General features: G+C 37.2%; 4 protein-coding genes across 5 annotated transcripts; 2 read left to right on the top strand and 2 right to left on the bottom strand.

Moving 5' to 3' along the window:
• Positions 1 to 315: 315 nt before the first annotated feature.
• Positions 316 to 9,652, bottom strand: LOC116291216 (intraflagellar transport protein 56). Its single transcript, XM_031698357.2, has 20 exons — positions 9,502 to 9,652; positions 9,245 to 9,391; positions 8,930 to 9,022; positions 8,362 to 8,476; positions 7,932 to 7,981; positions 7,782 to 7,844; positions 7,433 to 7,515; positions 7,071 to 7,178; positions 6,466 to 6,604; positions 6,136 to 6,216; positions 5,724 to 5,745; positions 5,120 to 5,175; positions 4,601 to 4,654; positions 4,103 to 4,166; positions 3,673 to 3,761; positions 3,403 to 3,486; positions 3,093 to 3,162; positions 2,461 to 2,567; positions 1,816 to 1,949; positions 316 to 1,043 (listed from the first exon to the last, which is right to left on the bottom strand). The coding sequence occupies exons 1-20, from the start codon at positions 9,502 to 9,504 to the stop codon at positions 929 to 931; spliced, it is 1,677 nt and encodes a 558-aa protein (XP_031554217.1). The 5' UTR covers positions 9,505 to 9,652; the 3' UTR covers positions 316 to 928.
• An 892-nt stretch (positions 9,653 to 10,544) lies between these two features.
• LOC116291185 (actin-related protein 2/3 complex subunit 1A) lies at positions 10,545 to 16,235 on the bottom strand. The gene is made up of 10 exons (XM_031698315.2): positions 16,041 to 16,235; positions 15,857 to 15,942; positions 14,747 to 14,812; positions 14,085 to 14,190; positions 13,553 to 13,622; positions 13,242 to 13,349; positions 12,278 to 12,567; positions 11,513 to 11,714; positions 11,154 to 11,244; positions 10,545 to 10,769 (listed from the first exon to the last, which is right to left on the bottom strand). Exons 1-10 carry the CDS (start codon positions 16,111 to 16,113, stop codon positions 10,731 to 10,733), a joined length of 1,131 nt encoding a protein of 376 aa, XP_031554175.1. The 5' UTR covers positions 16,114 to 16,235; the 3' UTR covers positions 10,545 to 10,730.
• On the top strand, positions 16,232 to 20,949 carry LOC116291186 (ketimine reductase mu-crystallin). 2 transcript variants are annotated; one of them, XM_089031799.1, is made up of 9 exons: positions 16,232 to 16,613; positions 16,790 to 16,852; positions 17,191 to 17,341; positions 17,888 to 17,950; positions 18,575 to 18,676; positions 19,353 to 19,530; positions 19,951 to 20,072; positions 20,156 to 20,240; positions 20,732 to 20,949. In XM_089031799.1, exons 3-9 carry the CDS (start codon positions 17,204 to 17,206, stop codon positions 20,794 to 20,796), a joined length of 753 nt encoding a protein of 250 aa, XP_088887925.1. In that variant the 5' UTR covers positions 16,232 to 16,613; positions 16,790 to 16,852; positions 17,191 to 17,203; the 3' UTR covers positions 20,797 to 20,949. The 2 variants fall into 2 exon arrangements, with proteins under 2 accessions (XP_088887925.1, XP_031554176.2); XM_031698316.2 differs by lacking the exon at positions 16,790 to 16,852.
• Positions 20,950 to 21,844: 895 nt separating this feature from the next.
• LOC116291233 (PHD finger-like domain-containing protein 5A) lies at positions 21,845 to 23,669 on the top strand. The gene is made up of 4 exons (XM_031698373.2): positions 21,845 to 21,908; positions 21,994 to 22,017; positions 22,828 to 22,994; positions 23,362 to 23,669. The coding sequence occupies exons 1-4, from the start codon at positions 21,857 to 21,859 to the stop codon at positions 23,449 to 23,451; spliced, it is 333 nt and encodes a 110-aa protein (XP_031554233.1). The 5' UTR covers positions 21,845 to 21,856; the 3' UTR covers positions 23,452 to 23,669.
• Positions 23,670 to 24,084: the final 415 nt, after the last annotated feature.

Raw genomic sequence — 24,084 nt, 5'->3', positions numbered from 1 at the left:
GGCAAAATAAAATGATAATAAGAAAGGGAAGTGTTAACTACTCATTGCGCTAGCAGCGAGTATTCAACAAATGTCTTCTACAAATTGTCTTTTTCGAGGAGTGAATAAAGTAGAGTTCATTTCCATAGTAATTTTTTTTGCTATATATTGACAAAAGGCGCAACCTTTTACTAAGTGCACACAGAGAAATCTTGCGTACAGTAAAAACTGAGGTCTTGAAGATTGCTGCGAAATTTGCGTCCTTTTTACCGACACCCTTGATACAAATGTACAAAATGTAACATGCGCACACATCATTTAGACATTATCCAAAGATGGGTGAAGATGTAGTTTACTTTGAAATAAATATTTCACGATTACAGTTAGCAAATACTGTAGCGAAGACCAAGAGACAATGAAGGACCTGTCCTTCATGGTCTTTTGACGAAAACTGATTCATATTTACACGCAGAGGTAATCACTTTGCGAAAGATTACTCAAGTAAGGGCACAACCAAGGGATTGATTGGGTGGCTAGCAACAACCCCTTTAGAATTTTCAGAATAAAAATAAAGAGTAATGTAAAATCGTAAAAGGATGCTATATACTGTCTTTCTAGTTAACAGACATACGCTTGGAATTCACCTTGGGTCCGCTAATGTGAAGTCAAATGCATGACTCTAATAACCACTAGCTGCAGCCCTTTTCCGAATTCGTCAAACAACTGATAAAGTGCATCTTGGTCTAGCTTGGGTACAAAAACCATATAAGGTATGTTGAACCCAAGCAATCCCACAATGCACTTCGTTAGATATCTTAGAAAATGCTTATCCATGAGCAAAGGCTCTATAAGCGTGCCTTTTTGATAATGAAGATATTCAATACCCACGTCCCGTCATACTTAGCAAGGGACATCTCTTCTACAGGAAGTCTGCTAGAACGGAAAAGAGTTACGAGACGGGTACGCGATTCTCTTTGGCCCATTTTTTCATAGTGCGGATAATGTACTCCACTTGCGGGTTGGCTGTGTTGCGTAGGATTTGAAGAACATCTCGAAGAGTTTCCCTATAAAAAATTAAGTCAATAAATTTGTGACTAAGAAAAATTTCTGATACGGATGTACCTTACTGTTCCATGGCGGCAAGCTATATAAAGGAGTGCTCTCGTTTAAGCTAGGTTCTCATGCACTAGCGAAGCAAACCGACGCAAGCACAAGCCTAAGCAAGAAAAACAAAATCTTTCGTTCTCTTGCGCTTGCGTCGCTTCTTTTCATAGTAAGCGATCTCGTATTCAGATCCTGCGTTTCTTCTGGCCTTCGGCGAAGAACGAGGGCTCTGGCATAATCCACATTTTGGCGCATGCGCAATTTTCGGAAAGCTAGATATAACCGATCAAAATAATCAAAGTCAAAATAATAGTAAAAATTGAAAATCTGGAAATTTTTATTTTTATTTTTGGCAAGTCTTTGAACGCGTGCGCTGTTATACCGGAAGTCCAAGAAATCCTGGTCTCAAAAAATGGATTATGCCAGAGCCCTTCTTCGCCGCAGGCCAGAAGAAACGCAGGCTCTGGGTACGAGATTGCATAGTAAGAAAGAACATGCACTAGCTTTGAGTAATGTCTGCTTGCGTCGCTAGCGAGAATCATAATCGCTCGCAAGTAAATGATTCAACGTGTAATAATATTAATAATAAAATAATAATAAAAAATTAATAATAATAATAATTTTCGCAACCTACTAAATCTACTCTGTTAGACAACTTTTCCCAAGCACCCATTGATTCATCATGAGTTCATTTTCTTCTTACTACCCTATCAATTTATCTGTTCTCCATACCTTGGTTCGTGGCCTGCAATGATTTGCTGGAATATTCCAACGCATGCGCCTCGTTTCCCCTCCCAATATTCAGGATTAGGGTCCAGTCTTTCAAGCACGTCGAACGCTTTAGCTGCGTAATAGAACTGACCCATCTGAAAAGAACAAAAGATGAAGGGTTTGGTTGGAAAAATACATAGATACATATTGGCTATGCAATGGCTTTGAGGAGAATATTCCAGGAGTGTCTTCTAGTATTTTTTCTTCGTACAAACGATCAATCACGTGTGTGCCTTTATACTTTTCAATAAAGTTAGTCACCTGAAAAGCTACAGTATATGTATATGCAAGAAAATATATTTGACAAGTGGAATAATTCCATGGTGTGCCACGAGCAAGCATCGTATCATAGCTGTTTTACCTCACACCACTGAAAACGTTAACGCATGATGGGAAGAAAGTGTGGAATACCGAAGAATATACAACGGCTGAATGGATGTTTTTTAAGGCACTAATTATTAGGCACTAATTTACTTGCTCATCCATTTTTGGTTTCAAAGAATAAAAAAAGGGGCGCAACAGCCAGGAGATAAAAAAAAAAAAAAAAAAAAGAAAGAAAGAAAGAAAAATGATACCACTTTGTTTCAGTATGTACTATTACAGTACCTTATAGCAGTCATTAGCAACCAGTTGCAACAAGCTAAAAGACTCTCCTGATGTTTCCATCTTGAGGTAGAGTTCCCAGGCTAGTCTTGCCTTGTGGTTCATGATGTCTGGAAAAAATGATGGACAAGTTACAGAAGCTTAGGTTAGATTGCTGCAAATGTTTTGGTTAAAAAAACTTACCACAGTGAAATGAATGTTTTCACTTTTAAGTAATCTTGTACTTCTCAACCCTTTTCAAGTAATCATGTGCTTCTAAACACTTTTCAAGTGTTTTGCCAGTCATCAAGTGATTTATAACTTCACACAGCACAGGATTAAGCAAGCTTTATTATTTCTTTTATAAGATGCAAATCAGAGTAGACATTATCTTGGACACCAACGACAAAATAGAAAGTGCGTGCACGTGCTGTGTGCTCTCATAATGCACGCGCTCCCAACCAATCAGAACGCAAGATTTAGAACACTTATTTTTTTATCAGTAAGAAGAATATAATCTTTCCCTCCCTTCTTTGCCTATGACCCTAACACTCAATCCAATCCGATCCTCGGACATCGAACACCATAATTGTGTTGGTAGTAAATGAAAAATATGTAATGGGAAAATGGATAATATAATGTTCAACGGGACTTACAGCATCTGGCCAACCAGCTGAGGTATGTGTAATCATTCTTGATCTTCTCTGACTGTATCAACAGAAATATCTGTGGAAATGTTTCAAAGAAATGTTTCGTTAATACATGAAGCCTCCTTAAAAGCACTTCCCCAAAGGTAACAGCTGGCTAATGACTTAAAGCATTGATCCTTTTATCTATAACTACTCATGAAAATGTGCTTAAATCCTCAACATCTTTCAGTGATGGTCAAGTTTCAGTCTTGAAAAACTAGGATCCCTATCTCCCTGACCTCACTGCACTGTCTTATGGCTGGCCAGCCAAGCTTACCTCCTCTGCTTCCTTGTAGTTACCAACAGCTGCTTTAGCCTGGGCATAGTTGAAGTTGAATGTATCATCATTGTAAAAGTAACTCTGGAAAAATTGTTAGACAAGATTAGGATAAGCAAGTTTTCAATTGAATTACAGTAGTGTGGACACACTAACTAGGAACATGGTAAGGTGTTGGTAAGGTGTTGGTAAGCGGTTGGTACTGTAACAAGTAATGAAAAAAGCAAGACATACTATGTCAAATCTTATTTGATAAGAGCTATAAATTACCTTGATCGAATTCAGGTATATCAAGACATCTTCAAACTGTTTGAGGAGGAAAAAACATGCTGCCATGCACTGACGACCAGGAATAGTGTCTGCAAAAAAGGTCTCTTTGCTAAACCCATATATGACGGTAATAAAAACTTGTAGAACTAGAACTGCCTTTAACGCAAGGGCAGATACAGAGTTCTTTTAGTAGGGGGTGCACAATTTATGATCACAACGTTTACAAACTTGAGCTTCAATAATGCAGTAGTCATATAGGCTGATCTAAAAAGGGGGTGCACACCCCCTGCACCAATCCCCTAAATCTGCCCCACCTGATATTCAGTAGGAGTATGGCTGATGGGGGAAATGTACTTCAGTTGTCTGTTTTCCTCAGTTCAATCTTGATATCTAGTCTGACCCATCTTTATTTCTTCAATAAATATCTTACCACATTCACTAGCAGAACCTCCAACCAATTGGAAATATTGCTGTGCAATCTTTAGATGCTCCCTCTGTATAATAAATAATTACATGTACATAAAAAAACATGTCAGTGAAGTATAGAAATAAACAATTTTTGCTGGCATTAATAGGAGATGAAATTATTCAGCATGTCTCAGCAAAAGTAAGGAAAGGCAGTCCCTAGAGCACATATGCATGGCCCTGCGGTATTTTATTTGGAGGCTCTACCACTGAGCTGCAGGTAGACTTGCCACAAGACAACTACTTTTGTTTTTTTGAGAAATTCTAACCTACAGGAGGAGACTCTTGGTGAGCTAATGGCCAATACTGGCTTGTCTAGATCTTGTTACAACAGCCTGTAAACTGCTTCATAGGCTCAGATGCACAAATTGAATAACAATAACAAAATCTGATTGCATAGCTACATGAATAATAATCTGCTTTGACTAGTGACCCTAATACAATGAACTTATAATGGACTTACAGATCCTTGTTCTTGTCCAAGAGAAGCATTCACAACTCCTTTCAAGATGTACTCCTGTATTGGTAACAAAACATTCACATGTATTAATTACTATCTTATAGTGTAACTTGGTGTACACTCTGGGCTTAAATTAAGGCAAATGACAAATTTGTATATGTAATAGGACTCCATGCATTGGACGAGGAAAATTCCGAGGACTGACAAAATTGGATGAGGCCATAGGCTGTGTCCAATTTGGCAGTCAGAGGAATTTTTCCAGTCTAATTATTTCTTGATTGGGAAGCATGAAATCCCATTACCTATCAATTATATAGCTGCCTAATTAATCCCATATCAACAAGACCTGTCCAATTAAGAAAATAATTGGACAGTTCCCTATATGGGATTAATGAGAAGCTGTATAATTATAAAGGGTTAAAGCTATGCCCTTAATTCAAATGGTCTATGATAAATTATTTTAATCTTCAAATGGCTTCATTAGAAGCTCAAACTTCATTCTTTACCGATTGATGCTCATACCTGGGGTGTGGTTGGTTCCAAGTCTTTGATCAGGTTATAAGCTTCTACAACATCATCTGCACAAGTAATAAGAAAAAAGAAACCATATTCATGACTGTTTCTCTGACATCGCACCCCCTCTAACACCTTTTTATACAAAGAACCTAGACACCCGTACTAGGTATATACCTTAGCACCTTACGACATGTAAAAGTATTTACCACTGTTTTCATTGCTAGACTCTGATCAAAACAACAGTGTTGCCAAATAGAAATTGATTAATTGACTACCATCAACCAAATGAATCCTTAGATTAGTCTTCCATTTACCTTCTTATGTACACCTTATGTACCCTAGCAATTTATTTGATTGACGGCAGTGTATTGGCTGATTTCCATGTCGTGACACTGTTGTTGCAATCAGTACATAGCAATGAAAAAAGTGGTAAGACTGTGTGTCAGAGAAAGTGGATAGTAGGGTTGCAGGAAGTTTATCCCATTCAATACTGCTGCATAAAGACATGTTATAGCAGAGTTTTATCTGCCCTCCCCCCCATCATCAATATTAACCCCCTCCATCAAAACCCTGTTATAATATAGATACTATACACAGCCACAAAACATACCTTGTCTTAAATAATAGATAACCTGAGTGTGATAAAAAAAAAAGAAAAGTATGATTATCAGTTAAACCATGTATTAAATGACAAAAGTGTATGTATGCATACAAATGAAATTACTGAATGTAAGATTATGAATAAAGCACATAGATTTGGTAAAAATATGACGTTTCGGCTATGACTAGTGATAGCCTTCATCAGATTGATGATGAAAATGTGTGAAGCGCGTATAAGTAAACAAAGTGTGGGAAGAGGCAATGAAGCAATGAATAAGGAAAAGGTGTATTGTTCTCTGGTGGGGTTGTCATGGCAAATTAAAGGCGGTCAGAGTCACTAATAATATTGTCAAAAATTGTCATTAGGCTATAAACTCATTTATTATAATATTGAAGTATTCTCAAGAATCTACAAGATTTACCAAGTTAAGTCTTGCTTCAGGTATAACATCAACCAGAGGAGGTAGCACTTGGAGAGCACCTTCTCCTCCTCTGAACACCACCTATAAATAGAATGAAATGAAAGTATCTCAGTAAGAGAAGCAGGAGCTAGCGTTTGCATAGTCGTTACTAATTATGAAATTCTTACACAGATCTATTTATCATAGAAGTGATAAATGATCAATCTGAGATTTGGTAAGAAAAGGGCTCAAAGGAACTACATGTCAGTAGACTTTTTTTTATTACCCCTAGGGCAGCCATCTTAAATTCTCAAATTTAGACATTATAGGATGAGACCTACATAAACCTACCAAGTTATGTTTTATAAGATCAGCAGCAAAGCTGAAAGAAGGGCTTGCATTTTCTTGAAGTGACTTCAATTCTGCTTCTGCAGCTTTGCCGTTGTATAATCGGAAATGGTTGCATGCCTTCAGATTTACTGCTGTTGCACTGGAAACATAAGGAATGACTATTAGTACATTCAATAAACCAATCACTTTGTTTATAAATAATTTTTTAATGGTAATTCTCCAAAACTTTGCAATCTTTCCCCCTCCTTTTGAGCTCATATATATTTTGTAATACCTCAGCAATTCTCTAATGATTTTACATTATTTTAATGTTTTTGTACAAGTATGATTTATGATTTGTTTATAGTGCTCTATTTTCCATACTTCTTACTCTATCTGCCTGCCATAGAGTCCTTCATTTTTATATGAGCTTCAAACATATGTATTACTATGCAATTAAAACTGTTACAAATATAAACCATATGACATGTCATAACATGGAAATGGCTTCCCATTGTATTTTGGTAATTCACTGATTCACAATACATATGGGTACAGTACGACTTACTCATGAAAAATGTTCTATAGTCCTTCCCATATTCATGCTATTATTTCATTAGATGTACCTGTCAGGATAATGCTGTAGATAGACAGCTAACACTTCTTGTGAGACATCATAATAGTCCAGCTTGTAGTAGCATAATGCTACATAGACATTGAGTGCCAAATAATCTCTGCAAAATCAAATATCATGCTAAATATCAACTTTAACAACAACTTTGAGGCATAGCAATTATATTGAAAGGAACTAAGAGTCCTATTCCAAAATTTTTTTTCAAAACTATAATCACAAAATCTTGCTACTGTTTAATTCCCCTCCACTTAATTATTGTTATTATTAGTCTTGACACTGCAGACCGCCGAGCAACACTGGATATGTCAAGGGTTATAAACTGTCTTATGCTAATACCGACTGCGTATATCATACCTGTTATCCAACAAGATTCTCTTGTAAATATCAATGGCCTCTTGATAATGACTTCGCAGGTAATGAATGGATGCAAGACTTAGCTGTTAGATGAATTGAAAGACAAGGGGTCTTATACTCATAAATTATCAATAATGATCAGATTTATATACTTAATAAAGCTTGCTTCTCTTAAAGATTTGAAGCATTGGCAATAAATGATATCAGTATGCACTATAACTCTATATTTGCTTCTGGTGTCTATATATCAAACCCAGGTGAAATATAAACCACAACATTATATAATTTGCGCTGATAATCCAAGCTTATACCCTATCCATTTAGTAGGTTTTATTTTTCATGCTCTTACCTGGTCTTCTATGATATCTTGTAGATTCTGATGGAAACCCATCAACTTCTTTTCATCATTAAACTATTATAGTAATTAAACAAGAATATTAATCACAGTATAAAGATGGAACCAATCCTTAAGATGCACAAACATCACAAGAATGCAAACCTTGTGGGAGAGGTGGAAGAGAAGTCTGTTTTGAAGTCTGCTTTTAGGTGCTGAAATAAAAATAAATGGCATTGTTCAGCTTGACTAATTATTACATGTACTGATTGAAGAAGAAGCATTTTCTTTAGCTTCCCATACCATCCAAAGAATTCTGGAGTTGTCCAAGTTTTTAAAACTGAGTAACACTGGCACCATGGAGCCAATGATGGAGCCAATTTTGGAGCCAATTTTGGATTTAAGGGGCTAATATATAACAGTGCACTTCTAAAATAATACTAAATTTCATATTCAAGATAAAATAAGCAAATAAATCAAAACTGGTGGGGAAATTAATTTATTGGGGGGAGTGGGTAGGGTGGTGTGGTATGGTATGGGGGCCGGGTTGGAGGGCTATATATTAGAATGGCATATTTAGTACAAAATGGTCTACCTTTATCTGAGACAGACTGAGCTTCTTGGTACATGCCCAAGAAAAAATAACAACCTGCCAGATTCATCCAGACGTCAGGATGACATGCTTCACTCTTTGTTAGAGCAAGATACTCCTGTAGAGCAATGAATAACATATTTTGCTATCAGTCTGACAGACCATTTCAGGTAGAGGCAGAGGTTTTGGATTTGATAATTTGGAAAATTTTACATGCAGTTTTTTGAGTAACAGCTTTTTTGATTACATCTAGAAATGTAGATTTTTAACATTTTGATCTTTCTTTAATTCCCTTTATGGATTCTAAATTTTGGATATTTTTTGTGGATTTGTAGTTTTTAGCTCTCCCTCCCCCACGTCCCTCTCCCCCACGTCCCCCTCCCCCACATCCTCCTCCCTCCATCCCCCTCCCCCAAGTCCCCCTCCCCCACGTCCCCTTCCAGATATATAGTTTCATCAATACGTATAGAAAGCACTTGACAAGCGTGAGAAGCACTTGCTTACATATCAAGCTTCCCCTTCAGTGCACTTTTTTCACTCTTCTATTTTTTCAATAAATCACTCATCTTACCTCCATTGCCTTCTTGTAGTCACTAAGATGGAAGGCACAGTAGGCAATCCAAAGACTCATTTCTTCATTGCCTTTCCCGGAATTACGGTTAAACTTGAGAACATTACAAAAACAAAGACAAAAAAAAAAGGAAAAATGAGACGAATATTGACTTCAATGAACAAAAAAATAAAAATGTACAAATATTAGATGTATCATATTTATGTTTTCTATACAAAATTTAAGAATAAGCACTTAAATATATTTTATGATAAATCCTTTTTCGTCAGTGTAAGAGCTTAAGAAAATAGAGATGAAACCCATGAAAGACTGTACCTCTAGAAGAGTCAAAGCGCCAGTAAAATCTCTCATTTGCAAGAAGTCCTCAAACTTCGGCAATTTTCTCTTCTTTTTCGTGTCTTTTGCAGAAGAAACTGTAGTTCCCGAGCCGGGGCCCATGGCTGGCTTGGTCCTTGACAGAATCTTTTTAAAAAAAGAAAAAATTGAGTAAAAAATATGGCAAAATTAATAGCCAAAACAAACGCGATACTGTCAAGACAACGGAATAAATATGTAGAATTTTGATACCTTACCATTTTGATATCGTCGTGTTTTTAGTACCAGAATGAAGGTAGTTTAGTATTTGTGCTCTTTAGAGTTCTTTTTGATCGGTATTTTTTAAATTTCAAGACATTTTGTAGAAAAGTTGAAAACAAACTTTTGGTCGCTAGGTCGCCATTTTGAAAGCTGTGCGAGAAGACGACCTCGATACGGTGCGTATTCCACAGGAAGCCCATAACCAATTAGCATAAGCTAACTTAGAAGTATACATATCTAATGAATATGCCTGTTTTTAAACCTTAGGAAATCCACAGTAGCCAGTCCCAAGCCGGGTTGAAATGAGGTAAGAAAGGAGGGGTTGGGCATTGGGCTACCACTGCGACCCATTCCTGTAAAAAAACCAATTTGCTACAGAAACAAGGGACAGATTGATACAAGAGATCTGTGCCTCGCATTATGCTCCACAAGCAACAAAGAGTATAAAGTAATATATCTGAGGAGTGTAGTATCTAGTATCTAAGAACTGCACACACACACCCCTTGATGCAATTTATCCAAGCCAATGTATAGTGGGGCACAATACTTGTCACTGGAATCCATACAACTACAGGCACACAGTAAAGTTATGTATAATAATTTTGGCTTCCACCAAGTCAATGCTCCCCTTCACAGTTCCCTTTGCCATCTTGAAAGGTGTGAGCTTGCAATGATAAAGTGAGCTAGATGAATGAATAATAATAATTGTTCAAGGTGTTAAAAAAAGGTCTCTATCATTGCAAGCTCACCCTTTCATCTCACTTCTGTGAAAGGCAGGGCTACCTTTCAAGATGGTGCCAGGAACTGTGACAGGGACGATTGACAGAACTTTAACAACCAAGAAATCTTAAATTTCTTAGGGTTGACATAAAAAGAGCTGTAAAAACTCTGTTTTATTAAGTAGTGGGTTACAAATCTACAGATACACAAATGTTTTGAAGTATGGTTGGCTTTTCAGTAATACACCAAGATATTAACCCTCTGTCCCACTCCAGGATCTTACACAAAACAAAACAAATTAATAACACAATACTATAGCATCTGTCATTGTTTCTTTATTTTCGAAAAATAATGTTAACCATTAACAAACATATAAAAATAAAAAGAAGGGAAGGATTTTTCTTGTATCATTAAGACACAGGAAATGATCCTCATAAAAATTGTAAGTGCAGAGTAAATGAATATTAGGAATATAGCTGTGGATTCTGTTTTCCAGATTTCAGCTTCAAGCAATCTTCAAGCCAGAAATAGAAGACACCAATGTCTGAAAGAAAGCAACAAACAAGCATCAACATGTGTTTATTTGAGCCAACATGAGATAACAGTAGAAAACCCCACCCACCCAGCCCCCATTAAAACAGAAACTTGAAAGCATAAAATAGACTGTTTACGAATTAGTCAAATACTGCTGTGCTCCTTGATTGCAGGCTCATTTATACAGGGGTTAGCCTCATTTCAGTGTCAGTTCATAAATACCAATGGTAGAGTAAAGAATGCACAACTTCAATAATACAAACACTTTGAAATTCCATGGACGTTTACTGTAATGCATGAATATTTAAAGCAATTCCATACAAAATAGAGGCTAACCCTGTAGAACAGAAAAATTGAAACTGGAGCATTGAAAGGTTTGAATGTTACTGCATACCTTGATGTCCCAAATCACAAGACGCCCATCAATGCCAGAGGTGACAAACTTTGTGGCACCATCTTTGGTTCCTGAGTAGAGCTCCAGTTTGCTATAAAAATGTAAAAAAGTCATGAAATGGTAATTTGCCCTTTTTGTACGACTATATTACTGCTTTGACTTCAAACTTCTTCATAATTTTAATTTTTTCACTATCATTAGTTTCTCTTTAGCTCTTTTTTCCTGAAAAAAATTGAATTTTAGAAGGCTAATCTAGGGTGTCTCACCAATATCAATACCAATTTGTTTTTTAACTTGATTCAAGAAATTGGGACTTGAATATCTGATAAAGCAATTTTTATGTTTTGACTTCTACTCACTTGATGGCATTCTGGTGAGTTGTGTTTGACGATGAACTGCTGGATTCATCAGCACCTTGCCCCTTCTTGTCCAAGGTACGGAACTTAGCCATGGCACTCATTGTCCCAGTGTCTTCCTTCTTTTTGGGTGCATCCATCTTCTCAATGAAGGTCAACTTATCATTGTCATCATGAGTGAAAAGATACGGCAAGTTGTTATGGCCTATTAAGATAAACACAAATGTAAATTGTTTGTAAATAATTAGTGATGGCAAAGCCTTTTTATGAGAATGACTTCTCATTTCATTTTAGTTTGAGTTCTGTTATGAAGGAAAAAAGAGATTACCCCCTGGAACCCCCCCCCCCCCCCCCAAAAGTTCTCCATCATCCTTGATGATTAAGGGTAATTAATACCCAGTGGCTAATGAACCTATAGCCCTCATTCCCTGATCAAATGAAAATTTAGTTCTAAGTTGATTTTTGGAAAGGGAGAAGAAACACTCTTCAACAAAGGCAATTTAAATTCAAAATTATTTTTCAACGAAAAAATTTTAATTTAAGCTAATGAAAATTCAAAACTGTTTCAACATCTGCAGCATGTAAAATCTAAATTGTTCTGTTTATGGTTGATTATTTTTTCCTCAAAAGTTGAAAGACTAAGGCATAAGATAATACTCTTAATGAGAATATTTTCTCTCTCACTCCCTCTAAACCTATTATGGTTCTGACCCGCATAGCACAAGAATAGAGAGATGAAGATATTGATTACGACTTCATACAAGTTACCTGCAGCTACAATACTGTGCTCAGTGATCCACAAGCACTGCCGCAAAGGAAGGAAATTAGTGTGCACAGTGACAACCTTGTTATCATGGTCAGCATTCACCACACTGATGCTAGAGTCATGACCAACCCATGCAAGCTTGTGACCAGAAGCAGAGAATGACACTCCATGGACCCAGCCACCACTACCAGTGGAGAATTCAGCAAGACAGTTACCAAATGCTGCCTTCTTTCCCCACTCTGTGTCACAGTTGGTCTTGCCATCTACATCCTTGATGAAGGCTGAGAAAATTCTTTAAGGAAATCAAAAGTTTGGGTATACTGTAAATTTGTTGGAATGGATAGATAAAGAATCCTATCTTATATGCATTCATCTATACCAATACTGATCTGGTGAACATCCCAAACACCACCCTACTAAGGTGATATATCAATGCCCAAATTCTATTGCATATTATATCATATTGTCTGCCAATCATCCAACACTATGTACATTGACAAAGAGAATGTTATTTGCAAAAGCTTGAAAGTCTCACTATAGAGACTCATGGTTGAAGATAGCTAAACTTTTGCTGCAGTCAAGGAATGATTTCTTCACGTTGATATGCTTGTGTATCAACCTAACTTCTTGACAAATCCATCGTCAGTGGGGGAACTTACTGTACTGTACCATTCACACAGAGATAGGGTGTCCCTATTGCTGGAAATGAATGCTTTGTTTTCTTCCTAAGGTGGTTTCCTAAACTAGTAAGTTAATAATACTAGAAGTATGGTCATCACATCTTTACAGGCCTTTTTGGAGATGAGCAACGTGATGCATTGTGGTCTTGCTTGGTTGCAAAATTGTTTTCGTTTCCCAAGCCTTATATAGTGTTGTTATAATGCTAAAGCTAGATCACAATGCATCCAGTTTACTGAACTCAAAAAAATCTATTGCAGTTGTATTTTACACAAAGGGTTACTATACCTTGCTTTAAAGTCAGAAGAACCAGAGGCCAGAAGAAGATTGTTTGGATGCCAATCAATGCTCAGAATGGTTGAGCGAATAGGCTTCTTGATGTGCTTGCTAACCCACCTGTGTGTGACACAAAAAAATCATGATTTCTAAGTGAGTTCCTAATACTGAAGTTTGTTCAAGTTGTACATGACAGTGTTACTGCATAGAAATACTAGAGTAGTTTCATTCAGTCTTCTTTGGCTTCCCATCATTTAGTTGATTAAATGCTAATGGATTATAAGCAGAGAGATATATATTCAATTAGTATGGTATTCACTTACCAGTCATTATCCTTCTCAAAGTAGCAAACAGAGATCAATCGAGCACCACTGCCAACTGCAAATTTGTCCTCTGCAGAGATAAAAATGATACTATTTTGCAAACACTTATCAAATATCGTTGCAAGTTGGAGTGCAACTTATGATAATAGAGAGTTTTAGATTTACATTCACAGCAAACGTGAAAAGTCAGTTGACCATTTAGACATTCTTTAAAATTAGTGAAAAAGAATAGCAAAAATCTCCAAGTAGTAGATAAACAAAAGAATGCTGGTCTTTGTCAAGAAGTTTTGTAAAAGGTACAGTAAAATACAGGAAAACGTGAAAGAAAAAAAGTCAATCTAAAACTCTTTAATATAATACATTTATGATACAAATTGACAATTCCTGTTTATAAGAGCCAAAATAAAGATTTCTGCTTTCAAAAAAATAGTATTTTGCCATTCACATTGTATATCTGCTATGACAGCATTATTCAAAAAGTATGACTACAAGTTCACTTGTTCAGCATATCTAATCTAACTTCAATTCTTACCTTTTGGAGACCAACGGACACAGGTGGCTGCACGGTTAATACGCAGAATCACAAGCATAGGTTTCCACTGCCCATCATTCAAGGTCCATACATAAGCATTCCTGTCCTGTTTTGTACAATAAAAAGGTGAGCAGTTGTGGGACATGACTTTGCTGTCTTTTTCTTAAATTAGTGTCTTAGCTCATTTAGCTGATTTTTCTCTTTTATATACAGATTAAGGAGGCATCAGTAACTAAATGAAAACTAGCTAGGGGCTGATTTTTATATAAAACTTTGTTTCTTTTGCTAGTGACTGTATAATTTTAGGTGTATATATCATCACCCCTAGATCCACCCTTGAGGCCCTGTTAGAAGTAAATTCTGACAAGCATCATGTCCTTGAAACTGCGACATTAGCGCTGCAAACTAGTACCAAACAACAAGCTGCTGTAATGAATTACAGACAGCAATGCCTTGTTAGGAGGGGTAATTTCTGACAAGGGACATGAGAATGTTTCAGAATTTTGACATAAGTATTTGTAAAATTCAGACGGAGGACACCCCCTCCCCCCCCCCCCCCTTAATAGGGCCTCACCCTTTAACAGACATTGCAACCTTCAACAAGAAGGACGGATGGGTGCTAGGCGAATGAATGCATTCCTAACACATATGATTGTACTTACAGCACCACAAGTGACCAGACGATTACTCTCCTGTCCCCAATCCATATCAGTAACACGCTGGCCATGCTATAACACACAAAGAACATATAACATTGTCTATCAGATTTGAACTGATTAACGCTTATAACCCGGAGTAGTCAATCAATAAAAATCGATAGAAATCAGCTGATTTGTATCGATCTTTATGGGAAATCGTTTAAAATCGATAAAAAAAATTGGTGTGAGTTCGATTTTTATCAATTTAATCGATTTTTATCGATTTAATCGATTTTTATCGATCAAGATTTGACAGCTTTAATTCGATCCAATAATGAGTACAATCATATAATCAGCTTTATATCACGGAAAGTATTCGAAAATATCGATGATAGTGCAATAGATTTTATAACTATTAATTCACAAGTACTTATATGTAGATCAGGCAGCTAATTATCCAAGTACTTTTGCTGTCTGTTCACTGATCACTATAACAAACTCCTAGTTTGTGTCAAGCTATGGTTACGAAAGAGTAATTGCCGGTGGTGTAAATCCGTAGCCACACGACCCTCGTACGATCATTGATAGAAATTGTTCAAGAACATAAATCGAAAAAAATCGATATGTATATAATCAATCAATCGATAAAAATCGATAAAAAAATTTAGTGTGAGTTCGATTTTTAACGATTGATAGATACAATCGATATCAATCAAATCAGTAGACTCTTCCACAGTCTCTCGCTCATCCGTTCCGTCTCCACGCTTAGAGACTGTAACGGTACAATGACCGAAAGCAGTTATGGGTCCTGAAAACTTGGACCCAGCGTGCTTTGGGAACCAAAATACTCGTCCACAGTCTCTCTCGTTTTTGCCGCCATCTTGAAAATATTGAAACGAGAGAGACTGTGGACAAGTATTTTGGTTCCCAAAGCACGCTGGGTCCAAGTTTTCCTTTCAGTCATTGTACCGTTACAGTCTCTAAGCGTGGAGACGGAACGGACGAGCGAGAGACTGTGGAAGAGTCTATCAAATCAGCGTTATCGATTGTTATCGATTTATCGATCGGCAAAATCGATATCGATTTTTATCGATTGACTGCTCCGGGTTATAAGCATAGAAACTAGTCATTTACCTCATTTAAAACTACGTCTGCTGTCCACTTGTTCCCCGATTTCTTATAGATGTGAACAGTGTTGTCATTAGGACAGATCGCCAGCTCTAAAAGAACAAATTTTAAACAACACGCTCAGTCTTCAGTCACATCCAGAGTCACATCTTTCCACCCGGAAACCAAGCAGTGAAATTACAACACTTACGATTGCGAGCCTTGTTAAAGGCGAAACAAGTAATTGGGGTGATAGTAAGCTCGTGTACTTCTTTCCCTGACATTATGACACCAAGAAAGCTTTTCTAGGGGTTTTTTGGAGGTGAAATTATACGTTTTATTGCCGTGGACTCTGGACAGTCAACACGACAAGATGGCGGCTTGGAAAAGTGATCTAATATATTTCCGCTCCCACCCACCCACTGATATAAACTGGTTGACTATTGGATAAAATATTGACCAATAAGAATCGACCCAAAGCCCACATTCCTCTTGGTCAGTACCGGAACTGACCAAGAGGAACGTAGGCTTTTGAATGGTTCATATAATATAATCAAATGCAGTTCATAATTAGGTCGACCATAGGTAGGTCGGCTCTTGGGAATCGAGGATTTCAAAAGATGGCAGGTGTAAGTTATATCGATGGAGCCCGTATCAAAGGTCTATTGAAGTATCCTGAGTTGATAACTGCAGTAGAAAATGCTTTGAGAGACTTCTCGGACAAAGATCAGGGCCAAGTTGTGCAACCTTTGCGAAGTAGGATACCGGTTGAGCAACACAAAGGGTACGTTTTTTCGTATGTGGAAGCTTTACTTTAGGAAAGTTTATTCGTAATAAGGTGATGCCTCTGTGAGTTAAATAATTCATTAGACTAAAAACCTTGAGATAATGGAATATATAAAGTAGTTTTTAATGAAAAACTTATCTGCTCCTAATATAACCAGAAGCCTTTAATTATAGCTAATCGTCTGGACTGCAAGATTATGAACTGAATGAATGTCATGTCTGAGTATACAAAGAATGGTGAGCAGAGAACTAAATGTAGGAGCCTTAAGGGAAAGTTCATTTACATACTGATGGGGGAGGGGGGATGCATGAAGATATGCATGTGTGTGGGGGGAGGGGGGGACCAAAATGTTTTGGGACATGAAAGGGGGGGTTTTTGAGGAGAAATCTTCACACCCCCCCCCCCCCCCAACCCACCCCCTCGGCATATCAAATGAACTTTCCCCTTATATTATTGAGGCTGGATCAGTGTACAGTACGATTGTGCAGTACCTCACTTTAATTGAAGTACTTCACAATAATTCACTCTCAAGGAAAGACTTTTGAAAGGGGCTTCTTATGTATTTTGTCTTTAGATTGTTTTTGGCCATGCCAGGATTTTCTGGAAAAGCAAGTGCACTTGGTACAAAGCTGGTATCTGTCTATCCAGAGAATGACAAGAAGGGCTTACCCTCTCATCAAGCAATAGTACTTTTGTTTAATCCAGAAAATGGATCACTACAAGCTGTAAGTGAGGGAGAAAATTCAAGACAAACTCCTAAAAAAAGTAAAATAATTTATTTGATTCAATTCTAAAATTAAAATGAAAAGGATTATCCATTTTAGATATATAAATCAAAGAACATCTATATTAAGTTTTTTCCCAATTGTGTTAGTTAGGTGGACCATGATGTTTTGACTGCTACTGCTAGTCTTCATCTGGCGATGGTGTAGACTGGAAGGTGGACTTCTTATAAACGGTCAGTCTGGCTCCCTCTTGCCTGATCCTCAAGGGAGCCAGACTGATGGTATTTTAGAAGACCACCTTCCAGTCTACACCATCACCTGATGAAGACTAGCAGTAGCAGTCAAAGCATCACGGTCCACCTAACTGCCACAATCGATCAATCACAAGTGAATGCATACAAAGCCATAATTTCTTTTGGTCTTGGAGTGACCTATTGATTATCGCCTATCTTCTATGGCTACAACAACCTTTATAAAGCTAGGTGTATAAAGAATGCTCCAGTATGCATTCATAATTTGTGTAAGATTTGGTATAAACTCTCTTAGCTGATGGATGGAGAAGTCATCACAGAAATGAGAACAGCAGCAGCTTCAGCAGTAGCTACAAAGGTACATTTTGTGTGTGTGTGTGTGTGTGTGTATTTTACACAGCTCCATTGTAAATAAGATTTAACTTTATGGATTCTGTGTTAAATAAAGTTTATTATTATTATTATTATTATTATTATTATTATTATTATTATTACCATATGGCCAATATTGAATTTTATTCTAATATTCTATTCCCACCCCTATTGCAAATGGAATTACTTCAAAAGCAACTGTGATTAGATGATCACTTTTACTTTTTATTAGAGCAGAAGACTGTGGCTGCCAATAGATAAATAAATCTATCAAGGCTCAAAAATCAGCGTCCTCTCTCATTTTCAGTTTCATATCATGAAACTGTAATAGGCCAGGCTATCATAATCGTAGTCCCACTTCACACATATTAACAAATGTTCAGGGGCGGATTCAAGGTAGTAAAATAGTTGACTAGCCACCCCCCTTTTGCTCAAATTTGTCAGTATATCGTTAGTAACAGTCACCCCCTTTTCCTCAAATTCCTGGTAAAACCTTTGTAATAGATAGTCACCCCTCTTCTAAAATTCCTGGATCTGGCCCTGATGTTTCAGTACTGCTATAAATAGAATTTTATGCGTAGTTAATAATGATATCCTATCCAATCTATAGTATCTTGCTAATAAAGATGCCAAAGTGCTAGCAATCCTTGGTTCAGGAACTCAGGCAAGAAGTCATGCCGAAGCGATGAGACATGTGAAATCATTCACAGAGGTGAGACACTCCGGAAACATCCTCTTAAATTTTTTTTATCATCACCATCTTTATTATTTACAATCAAAAGTGAAGTCATCATTATCTTTATTATCGAAAAACAATAAAACGAGCAACAAAATTGAGCAACCTGTCGCGAAACACGGTTGCGTTGCAATTTGCCGAGCAAATGTTACTCGTATTACCACTTCGCGCGCAAAAAAATCATTATTGTGCAAAGAAAAAAAACTCTAGATTCAAGAAGGTACGGTGCGAGCTGACAAAATCGCGCAACTTATCTGACGCGCAACATTGTTGCATTGCAAATTGCAGATCAGATTTTGCTCGTATTACCACTCCGTGTGTATTACCACTCCCTTCACTTTGTAATGGCAAAAAATTGTTGCGTGCGGCGTAGTGATACGAGCAACACTTGCTCGGGCACTTGCGAAGCAACAATTTTTTGCGAAAAGTTGCTGGATTTTGTTGCCCGCGCCTTCTTTATACGGAAACATCTTATACAGTTATTGACCAATCAAATCGCGCGTACTAAGCTACATAAGTCGTTTAATATGCAGTTAAAATCTATAGCAAGCATTGAAATGTCTTGATGTGTAATAAATGACCTGTTCCTTTTATTTAAAAAAAGCTTTTTCCACGTTCATTTATTGACTTTCATGATATTTTCCTACCACAGGTGAAAGTGTGGAGCCGCACAGCTGCTAATGCTCAGAAGTTTGCAGAAGACATCCAGGCAAAGTGCTGCGGTTCGGTTGAGGAAGCTGTGTCTGAAGCAGATGTGATAGTAACAGCTACCTTTGCTACTGAACCTATTCTGAAAGGAAAGTGGGTCAAGGAAGGAGCTGTTATAAATGGTAAAGGATCGAGAGGGTCATCACTGGATAGTGAAAGGGCTTTATAATCTTTCCAGATCGATAAAATGTGGGCGTTTAAAGAAATGGATAACTGAAATGGAAGAATTAGTTTTTACATGGGTTTTTTCAGCACTCGAGGGCAAGGGTAAATGCAAGTGCCCCTCCTGTACCTGAATGATGCAAGTATAAGCCTTTTCATGGTTTAAGAATCGATTCCACTGCGCATGCGATTTTATCCCGAATTTCTCACCTTGTTTTGTCTAAACCTTCTTTTGTTCTTAATTAAACAAAAGAAGGCGAGAAATTCGGGATAAAATCGCATGCGCAGTGGAATCGATTCTTAAACTATGAAAAGGCTTATTGAGGTAATCAGTGTAGTAAATTAAAATTATATTTTAACTAATGTTTGTTTCTTTCCAGCCGTCGGAGCACCTCGTCCAATGTGGCGGGAACTGGACGACGATCTTATGCGAACTAGTTTTATCGTTGCTGACAGTAAAGAAGCTGCTTTGGCAGAAGCTGGTGACGTCGTGCAAACGGAGGTTAGTTAAAGCTTCTTCCTTCCTTCGTTATCGCTTCCTTCTTTCGTTATTTATTACTTATGCTTTGTCATGTTTTTTTTTAGGCCACTGTAGAAGGCGAAGTTGGTGATGTTATTTCTGGTCATCTAAAAGTACCCTTGACGAAAACGAAAATCTTTAAATCACTGGGTATGCATGAAGGAAAATTACTCGTCTGTTTGTTATCCAATAGTGTGCTCCAGTTCAAATGTCCAAAACATAGACCCCTTTAGCTTTGGGCTTAAGCATGCTTTTGTCTCGTTACAAATCGCCTTTTATTCCTTAGTATTTTTATTCCGGTGCGGCTGAAAATCAATTTTCATTCTTCAGACCACATGTCATTTCCTAGAGTATCATTTCTTTGTTTAAGGTTTGCGCTCGGTTGCACATAAGACACATGAATACAGCGCATACAGCTCAAACAAAAAATCGTATTCTCAAGGGAATGACACGTGATCTGAAATGAGGACAACATTATCCTAAGCCGAAGAGGTCTATTTTCTGAGAATTAACCAAGAACTAGCCTAGTACGCACTGCTTTCCAAGGGAGGTCATTTGAGAGTGACCATTATTGCAAGCCACTATCGTCTCCTAAATAGGATGGTGTAACGCTGAGGCATGATTTTCTTGTTTAATTTCAGGACTTGCCGTCGAAGACGTCGTAACAGCGAAGCTGGTTTACGACATGCTACAGGGTGGACAATGAAAGCCGTTCTTGCTAATTGTTTTTAATAAGCAAAAAAAAAAAAAAAAAAAAAAAAAATCGAATAATTACCAATGACCAAGAAAGTACAAACATTTTTTTCAGTGAAGGAAAGTTTATAAAAATATAGTAAGATAAATTCAATAAAATTGAATTGCCAGGTAAATTGTACAGTCGATCTGCACTTAACGTACTGATTCCGCTCACTGATAACAGGACAGTCATCCACCTTCGTCCAGAAGCTGCCCCGGCCTCCTTTGGCCTTTTTTTTGGCTTCCTTTTCGCGATAAGCATATGCAAACCAAAAAAGGGAAGCGGGGATAAGCGTGTGGACTACATTCTCGTTTATTCAGACACCTGCTTTAGTGTGGAAATAGTTACTTTAGTAACCCTTTTAACAGCCCCCCAATCAAGCCTCCCGCTCCATTCAAAAGCGGAAAAGCGTTTTAAAAATCTTACTCCTTATGATAAAGAAATGTTGCGACACAGGTTGGACTATATTTCGTTGTCGATCCGTGTAGTATTACCTCACCTCGGAATGTACGTATACGGCGCGAACGTAACTAAACAAAATATTAGACACACCTACTTGCAAGAACGTTGACATACGAAAATAGAACATTAGTAATTTAGTGAGAAAGGAATACATTAAAAGACAAAAGAAAAAGTTCAGCTTCAGTGATCTTCTTTTGTTTTTTAATATAATTCCTATCCCACTAAATCACTAATGTTCTATTTTCGTATGTCAATGTTCTTGCAAGTTGGTGTATCTGATATATCGGGCATTTGTCTGACAGAGCGCGTATTGCGCATTTATTTATAATGCATGATTTACGTGGACTAGAGTATATCACGATAAAATTTGCGCTAATAGTTATAGTCTTCTAACCCCGCCTATTTCCCTTGAGTCGCTACCGCAAGGATGTCTACCGCAAGTACAAAATTTGTTGCCACGCAAGGATAACGTAGGCTTGGGCTTCCTGCATTTTCTGCTCTTAGGGGACTGGGAATAAAAGGCAGCCCCGAGTGCATTTGGGAAAACGGTGTCAGCACGTTTTTCAAGATGGCGAAGCATCATCCAGATTTGATTATGTGCAGAAAACAACCCGGTGTTGGTGAGCTATTTAATATAGAATCCACCTTTCCTTTGTCAAACCTATTGTATATTCATTAATGAATATTCTTTTCTTGTTTTTATAGCAATCGGTCGACTGTGTGAGAAATGTAAGTACCAAAGGAAAAATCTCTTCCACTTAGTATGCACGTGTACAAGTTAATTGTCATTACTGAATAGGAATGATTTCAGTCTACGAGACGTTTTAAACGAGTAGTAGCTGACTTTATACTTTGAATCTAATAAGTCTCCATAAGCATATACCCATGCAACTTTAATTTTTGGTGAAGGCTCAGATTTTATCTAATTCCAAACAGTTGCAGTCACACTGCACTGAACTGGCCATGAAAGTTTTAAAGAAAGCTTTGTGTCATAGGCAGCCCAAACACTGTTTCTGCTGGGTATCAAGTGGAAATATGAGAGGGAGAGGTGGAATGGATGCTTAAATAACCAACATATTGACATCCAAAATAACAGCAAAAAGTATTTTGCATACTTCCAAATTAGGAACATTGTAAAATTATTGAAGAAATTGAAAACGCACTGTTTGCAGTTATAAAGCATGCAGGGGTCAGCAGAATACGAGAGAAGTGTTAGGGGAAGCTCAACACATAGCAGAGTGCTTCTCAACACTTCTCAAGTGTTCTGCCAATCCCTACTATATACTCTATACTCAACTAAACTGGAGTTTGGGCTACCTGAGCTCTTATAGCACTAGAATGCGAAGCAAGTCGTTGTCAAACAGCCATTTTTCTTGATGAGAAGTGCAGGCCTCATGGTTCTCCATTAGTAGGGGTTGACGTCATATAGGGATTTAGTTCCTCCCTGTCAACAACCTTTATGCATTTTTTCGTCATCTCTTTGCTAATAAAGTTTTTTTAATGAATAAATAAATAATATATGCTTATGAATTCTTTCAGGTGATGGTAAATGTGTGATATGTGATTCCTATGTGCGTCCATGTACGCTGGTCAGAATATGTGATGAATGCAACTATGGATCATATCAAGGACGTTGTGTGATTTGTGGAGGACCTGGTGTATCAGATGCTTACTATTGCAAAGAATGTACAGTACAGGAAAAAGATGTAAGACAAAATTTAATGTTTTTGTTTGATTTTTATCGAATGTAAAGGCAGCTGAGAAAATAGAAAAGTCTATATATTCACCCTTGAGGAACTATATGTAAAGTTAGTGCATACCAAAGGGACATAGGTGAACATAGTGTTTATAACAATTTGCATTGTGATGTTAATGTGCCAACCATTTTAACAATTTTTTTTTTACTTTGGTTTGTTGGATTGGCCAATAGATCTCTGGTTGACAATTTAAATAATAATCAACTTAGTTTTTATGGTTTTAAAGTTTTTAAAAAGGCTTGAGGATGCCAATATCAGAATGATAGTAAATGATGATTGCAGATGTCCTTATGTATTACTTTTTTCCTTTAAACAGAGAGATGGTTGTCCAAAGATTGTCAATTTAGGAAGCTCCAAAACAGACTTGTTTTATGAAAGAAAGAAATATGGATTTAAGAAGAGATAGCAACAGTGACACTCACGAGCGTCAGGCATTTTTATTCAAAGGTGAACAAGAATAAACATGGATAAACAAGTTTTTACAGGCATTATCATCAGTCCCTACCAAACTGTCCATGCCCTGAACGATGTATAGTTTTCATAGTAACTTGATTTGTTCAGTTTGCAAATATTTTTGCCATCCACCTTTATCCTGTAATTTGCAGGGCTTAAAATAACAGCTAGTCAGTGCACTGATCAGTATTCACTGGCCAAATTAGTTTTAGCTCAGTCATACCTCATTTCTGGCTCATAGCCGGTCAAAATAACTGGCAAGACAAAGGTTTGACTGGACAAGTTCCAGTTCTGACTGGGACGTAAGTATGACTGAAATGTTATTTTAAGCCTTTATCTGCCATCTTTCTTAAATAACTTACTTACCTGGACTTTGTATAGCTGAAAAGCTTGGAGGTTACCCTGGGCTCCAGAGGTTCTGGTTTATTTGCATCAAGGACTGAAGAGAGAATAAATAACCTTTGGAACCAAGAGCATACCTGAAAGCATACTTAATGTTTAATGTTCTAAAATTTCAGATGCTTTATGTCAGAATATTATCATACTTGAACCAACCATTCTGTAACAGAAATTTCAAGACGAAAAA

Source organism: Actinia tenebrosa, unplaced genomic scaffold (assembly GCF_029948245.1).
Source record: "Actinia tenebrosa isolate PJP-AT-01 unplaced genomic scaffold, QUT_ActTen_1.0 PGA_scaffold17__23_contigs__length_9995812, whole genome shotgun sequence".
Classification (NCBI taxonomy): Eukaryota; Metazoa; Cnidaria; class Anthozoa; order Actiniaria; family Actiniidae; genus Actinia; species Actinia tenebrosa.
Note: the sequence above shows the minus strand (reverse complement) of the source record. Positions and strands in the feature narration are given on the sequence as shown.